General features: G+C 38.3%; 1 protein-coding gene across 1 annotated transcript; it reads left to right on the top strand.

Moving 5' to 3' along the window:
• Window positions 1-14586: 14586 nt before the first annotated feature.
• On the top strand, window positions 14587-18897 carry LOC132871688 (G-protein coupled receptor 55). The gene is made up of 2 exons (XM_060906089.1): window positions 14587-14692; window positions 16360-18897. Exon 2 carries the CDS (start codon window positions 16367-16369, stop codon window positions 17300-17302), a length of 936 nt encoding a protein of 311 aa, XP_060762072.1. The 5' UTR covers window positions 14587-14692; window positions 16360-16366; the 3' UTR covers window positions 17303-18897.
• The last annotated feature ends 448 nt before the right edge of the window (window positions 18898-19345 follow it).

Here is a 19345-nt window from a genome sequence, read left to right as displayed (position 1 = left end):
CCGGATGGAGAGAGCAGCGACCACTGCATTTCATACTACCTGTCCGTCTCAGTAAGCAGGTTTAACATTAGGGAAGGGTTAAACTCATACTGCTGATTTCCACCTTTTCAATTATTATTGCGATACTTTTGATATTCGGTACAGTACTGATACTTTGAAAAGTCCTTTTGTGTATGTAAAAGGTCATATTTTCCTCAGTAAGAGTTTATCATCAGGAACATTGAGAATTTTATGTGAATATATAATATTCTAGCTCAATTATTTACTCAAAAAAAAACCCATAAATGTTTACCTGATAGTCAACTGCAAATGAGAAATGTTTAATTCATTCAATAATTCCTTCATTCAACTAATCAATCATCTGCAGTAACTGCTTTATCCTGCTCAGCCTCATGGTGGATCTGGAGCCTGTTCCAGGAACACTGGGTGCAATATCAGAATCCACTCTGAATGGGATATCAGTCCATTCTACTGTAGGACACCAGAATCAGAATAAGTTTTATTGCCAAGTACAACCCCGATTCCAAAAAAGTTGGGACAAACTCCAAATTGTAAATAAAAACGGAATGCAATGATGTGGAAGTTTCAAAATTCCATATTTTATTCAGAATAGAACATAGATGACATATCAAATGTTTAAACTGAGAAAATGTATCATTTAAAGAGAAAAATTAGGTGATTTTGAATTTCATGACAGCAGCACATCTCAAAAAAGTTGTGACAAGGCCATGTTTACCACTGTGAGACATCCCCTTTTCTCTTTACAACAGTCTGTAAACGTCTGGGGACTGAGGAGACAAGTTGCTCAAGTTTAGGGATAGGAATGTTAACCCATTCTTGTCTAATGTAGGATTCTAGTTGCTCAACTGTCTTAGGTCTTTTTTGTCGTATCTTCCGTTTTATGATGCGCCAAATGTTTGCTATGGGTGAAAGATCTGGACTGCAGGCTGGCCAGTTCAGTACCCGGACCCTTCTTCTACGCAGCCATGATGCTGTAATTGATGCAGTATGTAGTTTGGCATTGTCATGTTGGAAAATGCAAGGTCTTCCCTGAAAGAGACGTCGTCTGGATGGGAGCATATGTTGCTCTAGAACCTGGATATACAGTGGTGCTTGAAAGTTTGTGAACCCTTTAGAATTTTCTATATTTCTGCATAAATATGACCCAAAACATCATCAGATTTTCACACAAGTCCTAAAAGTAGATAAAGAGAACCCAGTTAAACAAATGAGACAAAAAATATTATACTTGGTCATTTATTTATTGAGGAAAAGGATCCAATATTACATATCTGTGAGTGGCAAAAGTATGTGAACCTCTAGGATTAGCAGTTAATTTGAAGGTGAAATTAGAGTCAGGTGTTTTCAATCAATGGGATGATAATCAGGTGTGAGTGGGCACCCTGTTTTATTTAAAGAACAGGGATCTATCAAAGTCTGATCTTCACAACACATGTTTGTGGAAGTGTATCATGGCATGAACAAAGGAGATTTCTGAGGACCTCAGAAAAAGCGTTGTTGATGCTCATCAGGCTGGAAAAGGTTACAAAACCATCTCTAAAGAGTTTGGACTCCACCAATCCACAGTCAGACAGATTGTGTACAAATGGAGGAGATTAAAGACCACTGTTACCCTCCCCAGGAGTGGTCAACCAACAAAGATCACTCCAAGAGCAAGGTGTGTAATAGTTGGCGAGGTCACAAAGGACCCCAGGGTAACTTCTAAGCAACTGAAGGCCTCTCTCACACTGGCTAAGGTTAATGTTCATGAGTCCATCATCAGGAGAACACTGAACAACAATGGTGTGCATGGCAGGGTTGCAAGGAGAAAGCCACTCCTCTCCAGAAGAACATTGCTGCTCATCTGCAGTTTGCTAAAGATCATGTGGACAAGCCAGAAGGCTATTGGAAAAATGTTTTGTGGATGGATGAGACCAAAATAGAAATTTTTGGTTTAAATGAGAAGCATTATATTTGGAGAAAGGAAAACACTGCATTCCAGCATAAGAACCTTATCCCATCTGTGAAACATGGTGGTGGTAGTATCATGGTTTGGGCCTGTTTTGCTGCATCTGGGCCAGGACGGCTTGCCATCATTGATGGAACAATGAATTCTGAATTATACCAGCGAATTCTAAAGGAAAATGTCAGGACATCTGTCCATGAACTGAATCTCAAGAGAAGATGAGTCATGCAGCAAGACAACGACCCTAAGCACACAAGTCATTCTACCAAAGAATGGTTAAAGAAGAATAAAGTTAATGTTTTGGAATGGCCAAGTCAAAGTCCTGACCTTAATCCAATTGAAATGTTGTGGAAGGACCTGAAGTGAGCAGTTCATGTGAGGAAACCCACCAACATCCCAGAGTTGAAGCTGTTCTGTATGGAGGAATGGGCTAAAATTCCTCCAAGCCGGTGTGCAGGACTGATCAACAGTTACCGCAAACGTTGAGTTGCAGTTATTGCTGCACAAGGGGGTCACACCAGACACTGAAAGCAAAGGTTCACATACTTTTGCCACTCACAGATATGTAATATTGGATCATTTTTCTCAATAAATAAATGACCAAGTATAATATTTTTGTCTCATTTGTTTAACTGGGTTATCTTTATCTACTTTTAGGACTTGTGTGAAAATCTGATGATGTTTTTGATCATATTTATGCAGAAATATAGAAAATTCTAAAGGGTTCACAAACTTTCAAGCACCACTGTACCTTTCAGCATTGATGGTGTCTTTCCAGATGTGTAAGCTGCCCATGCCACACGCACTAATGCAACCCCATACCGTCAGAGATGCAGGCTTCTGAACTGAGCGCTGAGAACAACTTGGGTCGTCCTTCTCCTCTTTAGTCCGAATGACACGGCGTCCCTGATTTCCATAAAGAACATCAAATTTTGATTTGTCTGACCACAAAACAGATTTCCACTTTGCCACAGTCCATTTTAAATGAGCCTTGGCTCAGAGAAGACGTCTGTGCTTCTGGATCATGTTTAGATACGGCTTCTTCTTTGAACTATAGAGTTTTAGCTGGCAACGACGGATGGCACGGTGAATTGTGTTCACAGATAATGTTCTCTGGAACTATTCTTGAGCCCATTTTGTGATTTCCAATACAGAAGGATGCCTGTATGTGATGCAGTGCCGTCTAAGGGCCCGAAGATCACGGGCACCCAGTATGGTTTTCCAGCCTTGACCCTTACGCACAGAGATTCTTCCAGATTCTCTGAATCTTTTGATGATATTATGCACTGTAGATGATGATATGTTCAAACTCTTTGCAATTTTACAGTGTCGAACTCCTTTCTGATATTGCTCCACTATTTGTTGGCGCAGAATTAGGGGGATTGGTGATCCTCTTCCCATCTTTACTTCTGAGAGCCGCTGCCACTCCAAGATGCTCTTTTTATACCCAGTCATGTTAATGACCTATTGCCAATTGACCTAATGAGTTGAAATTTGGTCCTCCAGCTGTTCCTTTTTTGTACCTTTAACTTTTCCAGCCTCTTATTGCCCCGTTCCAACTTTTTTGAGATGTGTTGCTGTCATGAAATTTCAAATGAGCCAATATTTGGCATGAAATTTCAAAATGTCTCACTTTCAACATTTGATATGTTGTCTATGTTCTATTGTGAATACAATATCAGTTTTTGAGATTTGTAAATTATTGCATTCCATTTTTATTTACAATTTGTACTTTGTCCCAACTTTTTTGGAATCGGGGTTGTACATTCTCATGTCCAGTGGTGCTTGAAAGTTTGTGAACCCTTTAGAATTTTCTAGATTTCTGCATAAAGCTGACATCCAGCCACTCATCATCAACGGGGCCTGTGTGGAGAGGGTCCCGGTGTTCAGGTTTCTTGACATTGAACTGGAGAACGACCTAACCTGGAGTGCCAACACCAAGGAGCTGCTGAAGAAGGTGCAGCAGAGACTGTACTTTCTGAGAATCCTCAGAAAGAACTGTCTCCCCCAAAATCTGCTCCATAGAGAGTGTGCTCACATACGGACTGCATGTATGGTACGGCAGCTGCACATCCTCAGAGAAGAAGGCGCTCCACAAGGTTGTTAGGGCAGCAGAGAAAACAATAGGCTGCCCCCTCCCCACCCTGAAACAGATTTACACCTCCAGATGCCACAGGAAAGCAATGGACATTTCAAAAGACTCTTCACACCCCAGTCATTGTCTCTTCCAGCTTTTGCCATTAGGCAAGAGATACAGAGCAATGAAAACCAGGACAAACTGCCTAAAAAACAGTTTTTATCCCAAAGCAATCATGGCTTTTAACTCAAATGTGAAATAGAACTATTCTTGGCCAATGTGCAATTTGTGCAATATATATATATATATATATATATATATATATATATATATATATATATATATATACACACACACAGTTAGGTCCATAAATATTTGGACAGAGACAACATTTTTCTAATTACCACAATGAATTTTGAACAAAATAATTCAGATGCAGTTGAAGTTCAGACTTTCACCTTTAATTCATTGGGTTGAACAAAATGATTGCATAAAAATGTGAGGAACTAAAGCATTTTTTAAACACAATCCCTTCATTTCAGGGGCTCAAAAGTAATTGGACAAATTAAATAATTGTAAATAAAATGTTCATTTCTAATACTTGGTTGAAAACCCTTTGTTGGCAATGACTGCCTGAAGTCTTGAACTCATGGACATCACCAGACGCTGTGTTTCCTCCTTTTTAATGCTCTGCCAGGCCTTTACTGCAGCAGTTTTCAGTTGCTGTTTGTTTGTGGGCCTTTCTGTCTGAAGTTTAGTCTTTAACAAGTGAAATGCATGCTCAATTGGGTTGAGATCAGGTGACTGACTTGGCCATTCAAGAATATTCCACTTCTTTGCTTTAATAAACTCCTGGGTTGCTTTGGCTTTATGCTTTGGGTCATTGTCCATCTGTATTATGAAATGCCGACCAATCAGTTTGGCTGCATTTGGCTGGATTTGAGCACACAGAATGTCTCTGAATACCTCAGAATTCATCCGGCTGCTTCTGTCCTGTGTCACATCATCAATAAACACTAGTGACCCAGTGCCACTGGCAGCCATGCATGCCCAAGCCATCACACTGCCTCCACCGTGTTTTACAGATGATGTGGTATGCTTTGGATCATGAGCTGTACCACACCTTTGCCATACGTTTTTCTTTCTATCATTCTGGTAGAGGTTGATCTTGGTTTCATCTGTCCAAAGAATGTTCTTCCAGAACTGTGCTGGCTTTTTTAGATGTTTTTTAGCAAAGTCCAATCTAGCCTTTTTATTCTTGAGGCTTATGAGTGGCTTGCACCTTGCAGTGAACCCTCTGTATTTAATTTCATGCAGTCTTCTCTTTATGGTAGAGTTGGATATTGATACGCCTACCTACCTCCTGGAGAGTGTTGTTCACTTGGTTGGCTGTTGTGAAGGGGTTTCTCTTCACCATGGAAATTATTCTGCGATCATCCACTACTGTTGTCTTCTGTTGGTGTCCAGGTCTTTTTGCATTGATGAGTTCACCAGTGCTTTCTTTCTTTCTCAGGATGTACCAAACTGTAGATTTTGCCACTCCTAATATTGTAGCAATTTCTCGGATGGGTTTTTTCTGTTTTCGCAGCTTAAGGATGGCTTGTTTCACCTGCATGGAGAGCTCCTTTGACCGCATGTTTTCTTCACAGCAAAATCTTCTAAATGCAAGCGCCACACCTAAAATCAACTCCAGGCCTTTTTGAGAATGACATAATGAAGGAATTGCCCACACCTGCCCATGAAATAGCCTTTGAGTCAATTGTCCAATTACTTTTGGTCCCTTTAAAAACAGGGTGGCACATGTTAAGGAGCTGAAACTCCTAAACCCTTCATCCAATTTTAATGTGGATACCCTCAAATGAAAGCTGAAAGTCTGGACTTTATGTCTATGTCCATTATATAGCTATAACTTGAATATGTTTCAGTAAACAGGTAAAAAAACAAAATTTGTGTCAGTGTCCAAATATATATGGACCTAACTGTGTATATATATATATATATATATATATATATATATATATATATATACAGTTATAGTTGTGGGTGTCGCCTTTCTCCTGTAGTCAGTTGGGATAGGCTCCAGCTTGCCTGTGACCCTGTAGAACAGGATAAAGCGGTGAGAGAAAATGAGATGAGATGAGATGAGATGAGATATATGGGTGTATATTTCTTCTTATCAGTGCAATCTCTGTACATACAGAACCAAAACAATTCTGTTCATAGTATTTTAAGTGCAATCCGTGTACATATAGAACCATACAATAGATTTCTGTTTATATTCTGTTTATACCATTTTACCAGTGCAACTCTGTATACTTCACTAATTATTTTTATACTTTATTTGTTCTCCCCCTTTTTTTCTTTTTTTCTTTCTATAACTTATAATGAGTCAACAGCACCTTCAATTTCGTTGTACCTTTGGAAAAGTGACAATGACAATAAAGACTTATCTTATTGAGGAAAATGATCCAATATTACATATCTCTGAGTGGCAAAAGTATGTGAACCTTTGCTTTCAGTATCTGCTGTGACCCCCTTGCGCAGCAATAACTGCAACTAATGTTTCTGGTAACTGTTGATTAGTTCTGCACACTGACTTGGAGGAATTTTAGCCCATTCTTCCATACAGAACAGATTCAATTGTGGGATGTTGGTGGGTTTCCTCATATGAACTGCTCGCTTCAGGTCCTTCCACAACATTTTGATTGGATTAAGGTCAGGACTTTGACTTGCCCATTCCAAAACATTAACTTTATTCTTCTTTAACCATTCTTTGGTAGAACAACTTGTGTGCTTAGGGTCGCTGTCTTGCTGCATGACCCACCTTCTCTTGAGATTCAGTTCATGGACAGATGTCCTGACATTTTCCTTTAGAATTCACTGGTATAGTTCAGAATTCGGGCGGCACGGTGGTGTAGTGGTTAGCGCTGTCGCCTCACAGCAAGAAGGTCCTGGGTTTGAGCCCCGGGGCCGGCGAGGGCCTTTCTGTGTGGAGTTTGCATGTTCTCCCCGTGTCCGCGTGGGTTTCCTCCGGGTGCTCCGGTTTCCCCCACAGTCCAAAGACATGCAGGTTAGGTTAACTGGCGACTCTAAATTGACCGTAGGTGTGAATGTGAGTGTGAATGGTTGTCTGTGTCTATGTGTCAGCCCTGTGATGACCTGGTGACTTGTCCAGGGTGTACCCCGCCTTTCGCCCGTAGTCAGCTGGGATAGGCTCCAGCTTGCCTGCGACCCTGTAGAAGGATAAAGCGGCTAGAGATAATGAGATGAGATGAGTTCAGAATTCATTGTTCCATCAATGATGGCAAGCCGTCCTGGCCCAGATGCAGCAAAACAGGCCCAAACCATGATACTACCACCACCATGTTTCACAGATGGGATAAGGTTCTTGTGCTGGAATGCAGTGTTTTCCTTTCTCCAAACATAACACTTCTCATTTAAACCAAAAAGTTCTATTTTGGTCTCATCCGTCCACAAAACATTTTTCCAATAGCCTTTTGGCTTGTCATTGTGATCTTTAGCAAACTGCAGACGAGCAGCAATGTTCTTTTTGGAGAGCAGTGGCTTTCTCCTTGCAACCCTGCCATGCACACCATTGTTGTTCAGTGTTCTCCTGATGGTGGACTCATGAACATTAACATTAGCCAATGTGAGAGAGGCCTTCAGTTGCTTAGAAGTTACCCTGGGGTCCTTTGTGATCTCACCGACTATTACACGCCTTGCTGTTGGAGTGATCTTTGTTGGTCAACCACTCCTGGGGAGGGTAACAATGGTCTTGAATTTTCTCCATTTGTACACAATCTGTCTGACTGTGAATTGGTGGAGTCCAAACTCTTTAGAGATGGTTTTGTAACCTTTTCCAGCCTGATGAGCATCAACAATGCTTTTTCTGAGGTCCTCAGAAATCTCCTTTGTTTGTACCATGATACATTTCCACAAACATGTGTTGTGAAGGTCAGACTTTGATAGATCCCTGTTCTTTAAATAAAACAGGGTGCCCACTCACACCTTGTTGTCATCCCATTGATTGAAACACCTGACTCTAATTTCACCTTCAAATTAACTGCTAATCCTAGAGCTTCACATACTTTTGCCACTCACAGATATGTAATATTGGATCATTTTCCTCAATAAATAAGTGACCTAGTATAATATTTTTGTCTCATTTGTTTAACTGGGTTCTCTTTATCTACTTTTAGGACTTGTGTGAAAATCTGATGATGTTTTAGGTCATATTTATGCAGAACTATAGAAAATTCTAAAGGGTTCACAAACTTTCAAGCACCACTGTACAAGGAATTTGCTTTGCTGATTGGTGCTTGAACAGTTAAGATAGAAGAATTTAGCAAAAAGTAGCTATATACATAGAATAAGAAATAGAAGAATCTGAAATATACAAATTGAAAAAGTGGACATATTTAGGGGGGTATGTGCATGAGTTGTTGGAGTCCAAGCTGTACAGTATATCCGGAATGCACAAAAAATTGATCACACAGGGGCAGCACGGTGGTGTAGTGGTTAGCACTGTTACCTCACAGCAAGAAGATCCTAGGTTCGAAGGTCGAGGGTCTTTCTGTGTGGAGTTTGCATGTTCTCTCCGTGTCTGCGTGGGTTTCCTCCAGGTGCTCTGGTTTCCCCTACAGTCCAAAGACATGCAGGTTAGGCTAATTGGTGGCTCTAAATTGACTGTAGAATGTGAGTGAGAATGGTTGTTTGTCTCTGTGTCAGCCCTGCGATGACCTGGCGACTTGTCCAGCGTGTACCCCGCCTCTTGCCCATAATCAGCTGGGATAGGCTCCAGCTTGCCTGCGACCCTGTAGAACAGGATAAGCGGCTAGAGATAATGGATGGCTTGATAGGTCACATGGTGATGATGAAGATGGAGAAGAGACATGATAAGAGTGTGTGAATGGAAGAGAATATGTGTAGTGGGCAAGTCAGTAACCAAACTGTACATTGTGAGCTGAAATGTGCAATAAAGGTTCGCAGAATGAGGATGGATGTACATGACCTTGATATGTGCAAAAAAAAAATGCAATTCAGAGACAAAGTGCATTACTGTTACAGAATGGAAGTGTGAGGTTAGAGTCAGTGGGGGGGTCTCTGACCTTATTGATGAGGCCAGCTGCAGTGGGGAAAAAGCTGACCTTATGGCATGAGGTTTTGGTTCTAATGGACCGCAACTTCCTACCAGAGGGGAGTGGTTCAAACAGTTTGTGTCCGGGGTGAAAGGGGTCAGCCACAATCCTTTCTGCTCTACTCAGGATCCTGGACTTGGACAGGTCCTGAAGAGATGGAAGGTTGCAACCAATCATCCTCTCAGCAGAGTGGATGATGCGCTGCAGTCTGCCCTTGTCCCTGGCAGTGGCAGCAGCATCCCAGACGGTGATGGAGGAGGTGAGGATGGACTGCATGCACACACACTTTCACATCTACAGGTAAGGTTCACCTACTGGCATGTTTTTGGCAGGTGGGAGAAACTCAGAGAACCCAGAGGAAACCCACTTATACACACATACTTCTTTTCAACCAACAGGGCACAGATCCTTGAACCGGTTCCATTCAGGATTCTTTGAATCTTGGTGCCAGCTAGTGAACCAGCCCAGGTTTTCGCCAGTTTTGAGAGGAACCACTGTAATCAAGGATGCGTCATGAACAGAGGGTGTTGCTTATTACACAACAGGAGTAAACAGTAGTAGTAAGATGGCAGAGCACACTGATTACCTGTGAGCTTTTGTTCTGTTATTGCAGATACTGTATTTTGGTTTCAGTCCATTTTTTTTCTGAAGATGTATCCTTTTTCATTGCATTCTTCATTGCTACACTCCGCTTCCTCTCCAAACTAATAACAAGCCCACTGATAATGTCATGGTTCACGGTGGGAAAAACAGCTATATTTTGGTTCCAGCTAGGAACCAACTTTTCAGGTTTTGCACCAATTTATTTTTGGTCAAAGTGCTCTGAACAGTTCAAAATTCGGTGTGCGCACAAGAACAGAACCCATTAACTGTTGGCCAAAAAGGGGTCAAGGAGAACTCCAGACAGAACTGGATACTGGAGCTGTGAGACAGCAATGCTATGGAGCCTGGAAGCTGACAACAATATTTTAATATCAATCTAATATATATGAATTATATACGTCAGTTAATATTTTAAAAAATGTAAATACACATAGTAAATTAAAATAGTATTTAATAAATTATTTTTTAACTTGCTAGGTGTAAGATTTGCTTTTAAAACATATAATTCAAAATTACAGGTTATCGGTTTTGAAATTTTTATTAAAAAAAAAACACCTACTGGTGGCATATTACAGAAACATCACCAAAATGGGCTAGAATATACAACTTGAAATCAGAAAATTTTGGGAATGTATGAATAATGCAAATAAAAAAAGAAAGCCGTGACTTCCAATTTTACTTTGACTGAAATTTCATTGCAGAGGGTATGAACCCAAGATATTTCATGCTTTGTTTGGTCAACTTCATTTCTTTTGTGAATATACATCCATTCCTGCATTTCAGACCTGCAACACATTCCAAAAAAAGTTGGGATGGGGCAGTTTAGGACTAGTAATAAGGTAAAACAATTAAATAATGATGTGATTTGAAATAGGTGATGCCAACAAGTGATTATAATCATGATTTGGTTCAAAATCAGTATCCAGGAAAGGTCTCGTCTTTGAAGAAGAAACCTTTATTTGTCACATGCAAACTTCAAGCACAGTGAAATTCATCCTCTGCATTTAACCCATCTGAAGCAGTGAGCACACACACACTCAGAGCAGTAGGCAGCCACACCAGAGCACCCAGGGAGCAGTCAGGGGTTAGGTACCTTGCTCAAGGGCACCTCAGCCCAAGGCCGCCCCTCGTCAACCTAACTGCATGTCTTTGGATTGTGGGGGAAACCGGAGCACCCGGAGGAAACCCACACAGACACAGGGAGAACATGCAAACTTCACACAGAAAGGCCCTCGCCGGCCACTGGGTTCAAACCCGGAACTTTCTTGCTGTGAGACGACCGTGTTAACCACTTACACCACCATGTCGCCTTTTGAGGAGCAAAGACAGGTCGAGGCTCTCCAGTTTGTCTACGTATGGATAAGAAAATTATTGAATTGTTTAAAAACAATGTTCCTCAAAGAAAGATATGAAGGGATTTGGATATTTCACCCTCTGTGGTACATTAAATTATTAAATGTTTCAAGGAATTTTGGCTTTAAAGGGCAAGGGCACAAACCTAAGTTGAACACCCATGATCTCTGATCCTCTCTGATCCCTCAGACAGCACTGCATTAAGAACTGTCTTGTTTTATTGCTTCATTAAATTTTCACCAAATAAAATAAGAAAATATAATTATGGTGGGGGTACAACAGAGCTGGGCCCAATTAAACCCTTTATATATATATATATATATATATATATATATATATATATATATATATATATATATATATATATATATATATATATATATACCACGAGTTGGCATAGTGGTTAGTGTGTCTAGCTCTCAATCTGGAGATAGCGAGTTCTACTCATGGTCGGGTCATACCAAAGACCATCATAAAAATGGTACCTACTGCCGTCTGGCAAGGCACGCTGCAATACAGATGCGAGTGAGGAGTCAAACTCTCACGGTTACCAGAGGACTAGACCCCCACTGTAACCCTAGCTATGTAATAGGCGAGAGGCCGAGGGCTACAGAAATGGAGTTTATGTGTGTGTGTGTATTCATTCATCTGTAGCAGACATAACCACATGGGCTTGGGATTACTTTGGCGAACCTTTGTCAAGCACTACAATATGGAGTTACATCCACAAATGACAGTTAAAATTTTACTGTGCAAAAAAGGAAGCATTATGTTAACTGTGTCCAGAAATAGTTTCAGCATCTCTAGGCTTGGAGGCATCTGGGTTGGACCATGACTCAGTAGAAATGTGTACAGTGGTCAGACAAATCGGTATTTCAGGTCTTTTCAGGAAGAAATGGATGCTGTGTGCTCCACATCAAAGGTGAACAGGACCATCTAGACTGTTACCAACAACAACTCCAAAACCCAGGGTCTGTCATGGTATGGGGTTGTATCAGTGCCCTTGGCAAAGGGAACTTACACTTCTATGATGGCAGCATTAATGCTGAAAAGTACATTGAGATTTTGGAGCAACATATGCTGCCTTCAAGACAAGACTTTTCCAGGGATATTTCAACAAGACAATACAAAACCGCATACTGCACACATTACAAAGGCATGTCTGTGGAAGAAGAGGGTGCCAGTCCCCTCTGTCCCCAATAGAGAATGTGTGGTGAATTTTGAAATGAAAAATATGATAATGACAACCCTGTATTTTGCATAACCTCATATCTGTTTGCAGGAAAAATGGGACAAAATGACATCTGAAATTCTTCCTCACTTGGTGTCAAAGTTCTTCATCACTTGGTGCCAACTTGTTGTTCACCGTCCCAACTGTTTTTTTTAAATGTGTTGCAAAAATCAAAATTGAAATAAGTGTTTATTTAGGGGAAAAAAAAACAATAAAATTCATGAGGTAAAACAACAAATAATGTGCCTTTGTGTGCTGTATTATTTTGAGTCTAATACAGGTCAAATTTTATTTACAAATCATTATTTTCAACATTAATTTCAGTTTCAACATATCATCCCAACTTCTTCTGATTTGGGGTCATAAAAAAAAAATTACAGATGTTTTGTAAATTAGGCCAAAGATGAAGCCTCAAGGATTTCTCAAGAAAAGTAGATAATTCAGACTGGTCAAACTCAGCATTTAGCCAATCACAATCATTCGCCTCGCTTGCATCCATGAAGTGAAAGGAAGAGACCTGGACTAGAGTTGAGTCAAAATGGAAGATATGAACCACAATGAGGTAAGTGCATGATGTAAAATTCTCATCAAGCCGTGAACTTTGGCTGTTAGCTGCTAACAAGCAAACTAATGTTAGCATAGCCTTTAGATAATCGGGCTATATTTCAGATTATTTTTAATATTTATGAACATGTAGATCTGTAAAATACAGTCATAATGTAAACAGTATTTACATCTCAAATGTACATAATGTATTCAGTGATTAAATGTTCAAGAACACAGTATGACATAACACAACAGGGCATAAATATGATTAATTAATCATATTGCTTCTGTGTCCATTTCAGGGTTAAGAAGGAAAGGTCTGAGATATTAAATACCTAAATAAAGACAAAAAAGTAATTGGTATAAAATACTTTAATAAATTTGGCCTACACACAATTTACCTTCCACACATACAGTATTTACCAGTTACTGTACATTCTTTATCTTCACCCTCTTCCTATCCCTCCTCCTCCTCCTCCTCCTCATCATCATCATCATCATCAACCAAGTTGCCCAACTAAGGTGTCTTTTCCCTGTTTGTCCATGTCTAAATGGCATCCAGTGTTCAGCAGTCAGCTTCTTCCTCCAACTTACAAACTGTCTATAAATGAAGCTTCCAAGTTATTCTAAATAGATCCTATTTTATGTCCAGAGTAGTCAGGAAACATGTTAGAGATATTTAAGGAGTACCATCTTGTAAGTACAACTGAATGCAAAAGGTTTGTATGCATAGAAGAAAATGTACACCAATTAGTGTCTTAGGTTTCACAAATATTCATACATTAGTAGAGAAATGGTCTAATTGTGCATGTTAAGAGTGAATAAGAACCTATCAGTTTAGGTCTTTAGTAAAAAAATAATTGTCATGGTGCTGTATCTGGTTAAAAATATTACACCAATGTTGATATAAATCCCAAAATTAAATTCAAATAATGAACACTAATACATCAAGCAAGATGTCAAATTCATGCCCAGACAAATTCATGCTGTTCTGCTTTGCAAAAGAGGAACAGTTATTGATAAACTGGAAACTCTGCTTTTAAAATACACACAAGTATACACAAGTAATGAAGTGCTTTTTCAGGTCAGGTCGATTCAACGTTCACAACACATTTAATAACTGCAGTTACACAACCGTCCTATTTTCACTTGCGTTTACACAAATGCATGGTCGACTGACCCCATACAGCAGCCAGAATCAAATCATCTCAGTGCAACAAGTTAACATGTTAAACACCACACCAAAATGACAGTATTTTTAATTTTTGCTAAGCATTATAGTTTATCAGTTGTTGTTTCAATCCATTCATCATAAATGAGGTCATATTACCAAGATTACACTGGACTATGTGTTTGTGCTGAAATCTATTTATTTACTAATTACTTACTAATCACAATAAAAATCCATCAACCTAATGGCAGTTATGAGTCTTCATGGGTTTAACTTAAAATCAAAATATAAAATATTTCAACGTCACTTGGCCATTGAATCTAATGTGTGTGTGTATATATATATATATATATATATATATATATATATATATATATATATATATATATATATATATACACATTTTATTTTTATTTGTACACTTGATTGAGACAAATAGCTTGCTGTTCTAAACATGTTCTTGCAGATTATGTAGGCAAGGGCACCAGTAAAGTTTCTCATACCAAGGATGTGGTTACATAGTTTAAAAGAAGAAGTGTTTTTATCTGACGCCACAGTTTGCTTTCAGGAAAGTGTCAGACACTCACATCAGAGCACATTTACAGTGGTAAGATTTACTTTGTTAAACAGTATATAATGAATATTCAAGCTGAAGTTAGAATTTTAACCATTTGACAGGTAAAGGTAAATATAAAAGTCCATCAGTTTGTTTGTGGGTAAATTTAGTTGAATGAGTATTTGTTCCTGTTTTTGTACTGAAAGTAGCATTTGAAAATCTGGACAGACACTGTTTTTGTGTTTGGGCTTTTTTTGTCTGAATTATACTTTCACTATTAACACATTTAACATGTATTTGGCAAATAAAGATTTGTTTAGTTGAAATTGAAACTGGTGTTAAATAATGTAAACGCTGGAAGAATTGTGTTTAAATATTTGAAAGAACTAGATTTACTGAAGTAGATGGGAGTACTTTTGAAACAGCCTTCTTCCTTAATACCTAAGATATCACAATAATGCAAGCAAAAGTACATTTAAAAAATGATAAAAGGCAACACACAGAGTATATTCCCTCAAGCAACAATGTGTTTGCAGAGTAGAAATACTCATAAACCTTTGTTATGAATCTGCAAATGTAGATAGCGTAGGTCTCTTAGGTGTAAACATAGATGCCTCTGAACAGGTATTAATTGAACATAACAAAGGCTAGAGGCAATACGTAAAATTTATTTAATGACATCTCTGTACTCTTTTTTCTAAAGCGCCATCCAAAAGTTTCTATTAATCCCTCTTCATCAACATACAAACACGCTGAAGAAACCACAATGTCCATCTAATGCAACAGCTTTTCACTTGAATCACTGTTTTGTCAAGTAACAACTTAAGTAGTAAGATGTGTGATGCAAAAAGAGGAAGATTGAGGTTATAACGCATGACTCTCTAAGTCATAAATAAGCTTATACTTATTAGAATTAGAATACAATTTTAGCAACCTATTTAAAAAAAATTATGCTAACTGAGAACAGCATGTATATTTTCTAGCAGAAAGCATTGGGATGCTTGTTTATATAACATAGACTGTGTGAATTAAATCAGAGAAATTCTGGTATACCATTGAATGTCGCAAATGTTAGGCAAATAATTTCCCACGGTACTGAGTCATTTTCACATGATCTGTAATCACACTTCACTACCACTTTGTTGGGCAGTGTAATTCCAACGGGTTCAATTATCAGAGCTGAATTCGTTTCAACAAAGATTTATTTTGATTTAATGTGAGGGGAGGGGAGGTCAAATCAACAAACCAAATTCAATACAAAAGCATGTACCTGTAAACTAATAGAGTTCAAATGAAATTAGAGATTAATTTCATTTTTCAACACAAAAGTTTCTACACTGAATTCTGGGAAAAGCTGTTTAGTTTTAATTTTAGTATACACGCGTCAGTGCTGATTTCATTATCATTACCAGTAAAAGGCAGTCAATGTTATATTATCCCAAAAACCAAGAAAAAAAATCTCAGAGAACCAGCAACTAAAGACTGAAATGGCTCAAATTAAGTTAAATAAATGTGATTACATTTTAACATATATTTAAACATGTATGTTCGGTTATAGCACATCACTGCATTGCTTCTTCAGCTGCAGAAATATAAAGCAAAGCTCAAGCCATCGCTCGGTATTATTTGTACTATTATATACTGTAGTCATTAATTTGTGTATGTGAGTAGGTGTATGAAAGATAAATATCTTTATAAGCAAATGTTCTTTCCCCCAGAAACACCATGAACAACAACAGCAACTGTTCATTTGAAGATGTGGACTCGCTTGTACAGTCAGTAGAGCTGGTCATCTACGTGCCCATCTTTGTGTTTGGTATCCTCTTAAATGGCACTGCACTTTGGGTGTTCTGCTTTATTTTTAAAAAATGGACTGAATCTACCATCTACATGATCAACTTGGCTATAATGGATCTGCTTCTCTTGCTTCAGCTGCCCTTCAAGATGCACGCCACAAACTACAAGTGGTCAGGCAACAAAAAGGATTTCTGTTCTTTCCTGGAAAGCCTGTACTTCATGGCCATGTATGGGAGCATCTACATCATTATGTGCATATCTGTGGACCGCAACCTTGGCATATGCTACCCATTCCTTGCCAAGCGCCTACGTTCCAAGAAAAGTGTCTGGAAGGTGTGTTCGGCAATTTGGCTGTTGGTGATAGTAGCAACTAGTCCAGTTTATACATTCAAACGAAAGGGAACTGAAGAATTCCATTGCTTCCATGGCTTTTCAAATAAGGCATGGAACTCGGCACTTATTGGGTGTCTGGAGGTGTTTGGCTTCCTGCTGCCTACTCTTGTGCTGATATATTGCTCGGTGCAGAGTATCCGTACCCTGAATGATAGAAAATTCACAAGCAGTCCTGACAGAGAAGCTGGTGTCCGGATCATTTACAGCAGCCTGTGTGCTTTCCTGGTGCCCTTCACACCATGCCATATAGCAATCTTTCTCCAATACCTGGTCCACAGCTCCACCATCTCTGAATGTGATGCCAAGAAAAGGATCTCCCTGTTTTTACAGTTCTCTCTCCACCTGGCCAACATAACATGCTGCCTGGACGCCATATTCTACTATTTTATAGCCAAAGAGGTACGGTCAAGTAAAGACAGAATCAGGATGTCCATCGGTAGGATTAGAAGTGTGAGTACCTCAGAAGCATAAGAAAGAAAGTGTGGATTTTTTTGATTATGGATTCTCAAAACATGATGGTACTTACTAAGGCTCATTATTGATACAATAATCTGTTTAATATAGTGTGCCTCAGAGGCAGAAGAAAAATGGTCATTTTATAAAGATGACTTTGAGAAAGAAGCTGCCATGTGCAGGTGTGGAGGTTGGCAAGCTGAAGACATTTAATGTTGGATTATCAAAAGCAGTGATACATATCAAGACATATTTACTCATTTTAACTCCTCTGTTTTGTGTAAAGTGTGCCTCGGATGTGTAAGATAGAAAAGGGTTTCTTGTCTGAGTCACCTTAGCGGCCTGTCAAAGGTTGTTCTCACGCGAAGGGAGCGTGCCAACCTGAACAGAGATTTCAGAAATGAATTCACAGAAGTTTATGAGCTTTATCTAAACCGATTACTTATAGTACCATTTGGTTAAACTAATCTGTTTTATGTGCTATGTATCATAGGGACATGAAGTTTGTTCATGATTAGTTTAATATATATTAAGCAATAAATATTTAATTGGGGAAAGGGCTGAGAAATCACAGAGGATACTGCTAACAGCTTTCTTATTTGGGTGAATAAGTGGGCACAGGCAGCATGCCTGGCAGTTTCACTCTGTCTCAGACTTGTTTCTTTTTGTTCTACAATTCACATGCCTACTGGACATAGTATCAGATGCATAAAGCATTATTTAAAAGTAAAGTTTGTTATTTCTTAAATTTTTTTTCTGATAAAGGTCTAATATAACTTTTTAACTGTTTAATGTAGCCTTATCTTTTATTCCTTATTTTTTTTCAGTGTAATATGGATCTAATACAGTATTAGGTACCGGTAATACCTAAATAGTAACATAGGGTAATAATTTCTGGTTTCCTAAATAACCTGTTGGTCTATAACTTTGCACTGTAAAAAAAAATCCGTTGTTTTTATGGAAAAATACTGGCAGCTGTGGTTGCCAGAATAATCCTGTTAAAAATACAGTGAAATGTAAACAACATTACAGAATAACTTGTACATTTCACTGGGATTCCATGTAAAATTAATGATAACTAAATGTAAATTTTACAGGTATTCAATGTACAATAATCAATACATAACTTAATTTTACGGATATTCATTGTACAATAAACAATGATTGCATGAACATTTCATGTTCAAACAATGATTGCACGAAAATTGCATGATCTACTAGACAGATATTTTACATAAATTCACTGTTAATTCTACGGACATTTTTTACAGTGTGTAGCCGTTTTCTTTACTATTTTTGATGCTGGATAATACATTTCAAAGCTCTTTCCACTTGATGTGTCATATTTATAATGAGGAGGGTTTTTTTTCAACTATCAACATTCTTTATGGGACTAAAACAATAAAAGGACTATATTTTCTGCCATGTTTATTTTTAAGAGTGTAGGTGATATGATTAAGTATGTTGCATTCTGCTGAACGATACAGTAATGTAGCTATTACTGCTTTGATTTTTCAGATAGAGGATAACTATGTTGTAGATTTATTTTCTGGAGAGATCCTATACATTTGTAAACAGTCTGAGCCAAACTGAATAAAGAACATCTAAGAAAATGTGTTTAGTGAGTGGCTAGTGTAAAAGAGACCTTGCCCATTTGTCAATTATTTGTTTATCACAAATTAATTGTATTTTAATCTCCTTTCAGTCCATAATGTAAACTGTTTATATAAAATCAAACCACACACTATTATATCAGGGATCGTCAATTAAACTTGAAGGGCAACTCTATTCAGCAAGAAAGAAAGTTTTGCTGTAACTTAACATTACCGTTCAAAAGGAAAAACTCAATTGACAATGTTCATTCTGCAAATAAGTGATTCTCAGTTCATATTAATCAACGTGAATGATGGAAAATGAATTTATAATAATAATAAATAATTCCTTTGTTGAGGAAGCCAATTTCACTGGGGGGTGATTTACAGAGGGGTCCTCCAAAATAAACATATACATATATGATAATATAAATAATAACAATACATTAAAAATAGAATTATAACTAAA

Source organism: Neoarius graeffei, chromosome 23, assembly GCF_027579695.1.
Source record: "Neoarius graeffei isolate fNeoGra1 chromosome 23, fNeoGra1.pri, whole genome shotgun sequence".
NCBI lineage: Eukaryota > Metazoa > Chordata > Actinopteri > Siluriformes > Ariidae > Neoarius > Neoarius graeffei.
The sequence above is the reverse complement of the archived record's forward strand: the minus strand, read 5'-3'. Positions and strand labels throughout refer to the sequence as shown.

Bases quoted from the DNA above. Each gene is read 5' to 3' on its own strand.
- LOC132871688 (XM_060906089.1), top strand. From the start codon at position 16,367: ATGAACAACAACAGCAACTGTTCATTTGAAGATGTGGACTCGCTTGTA.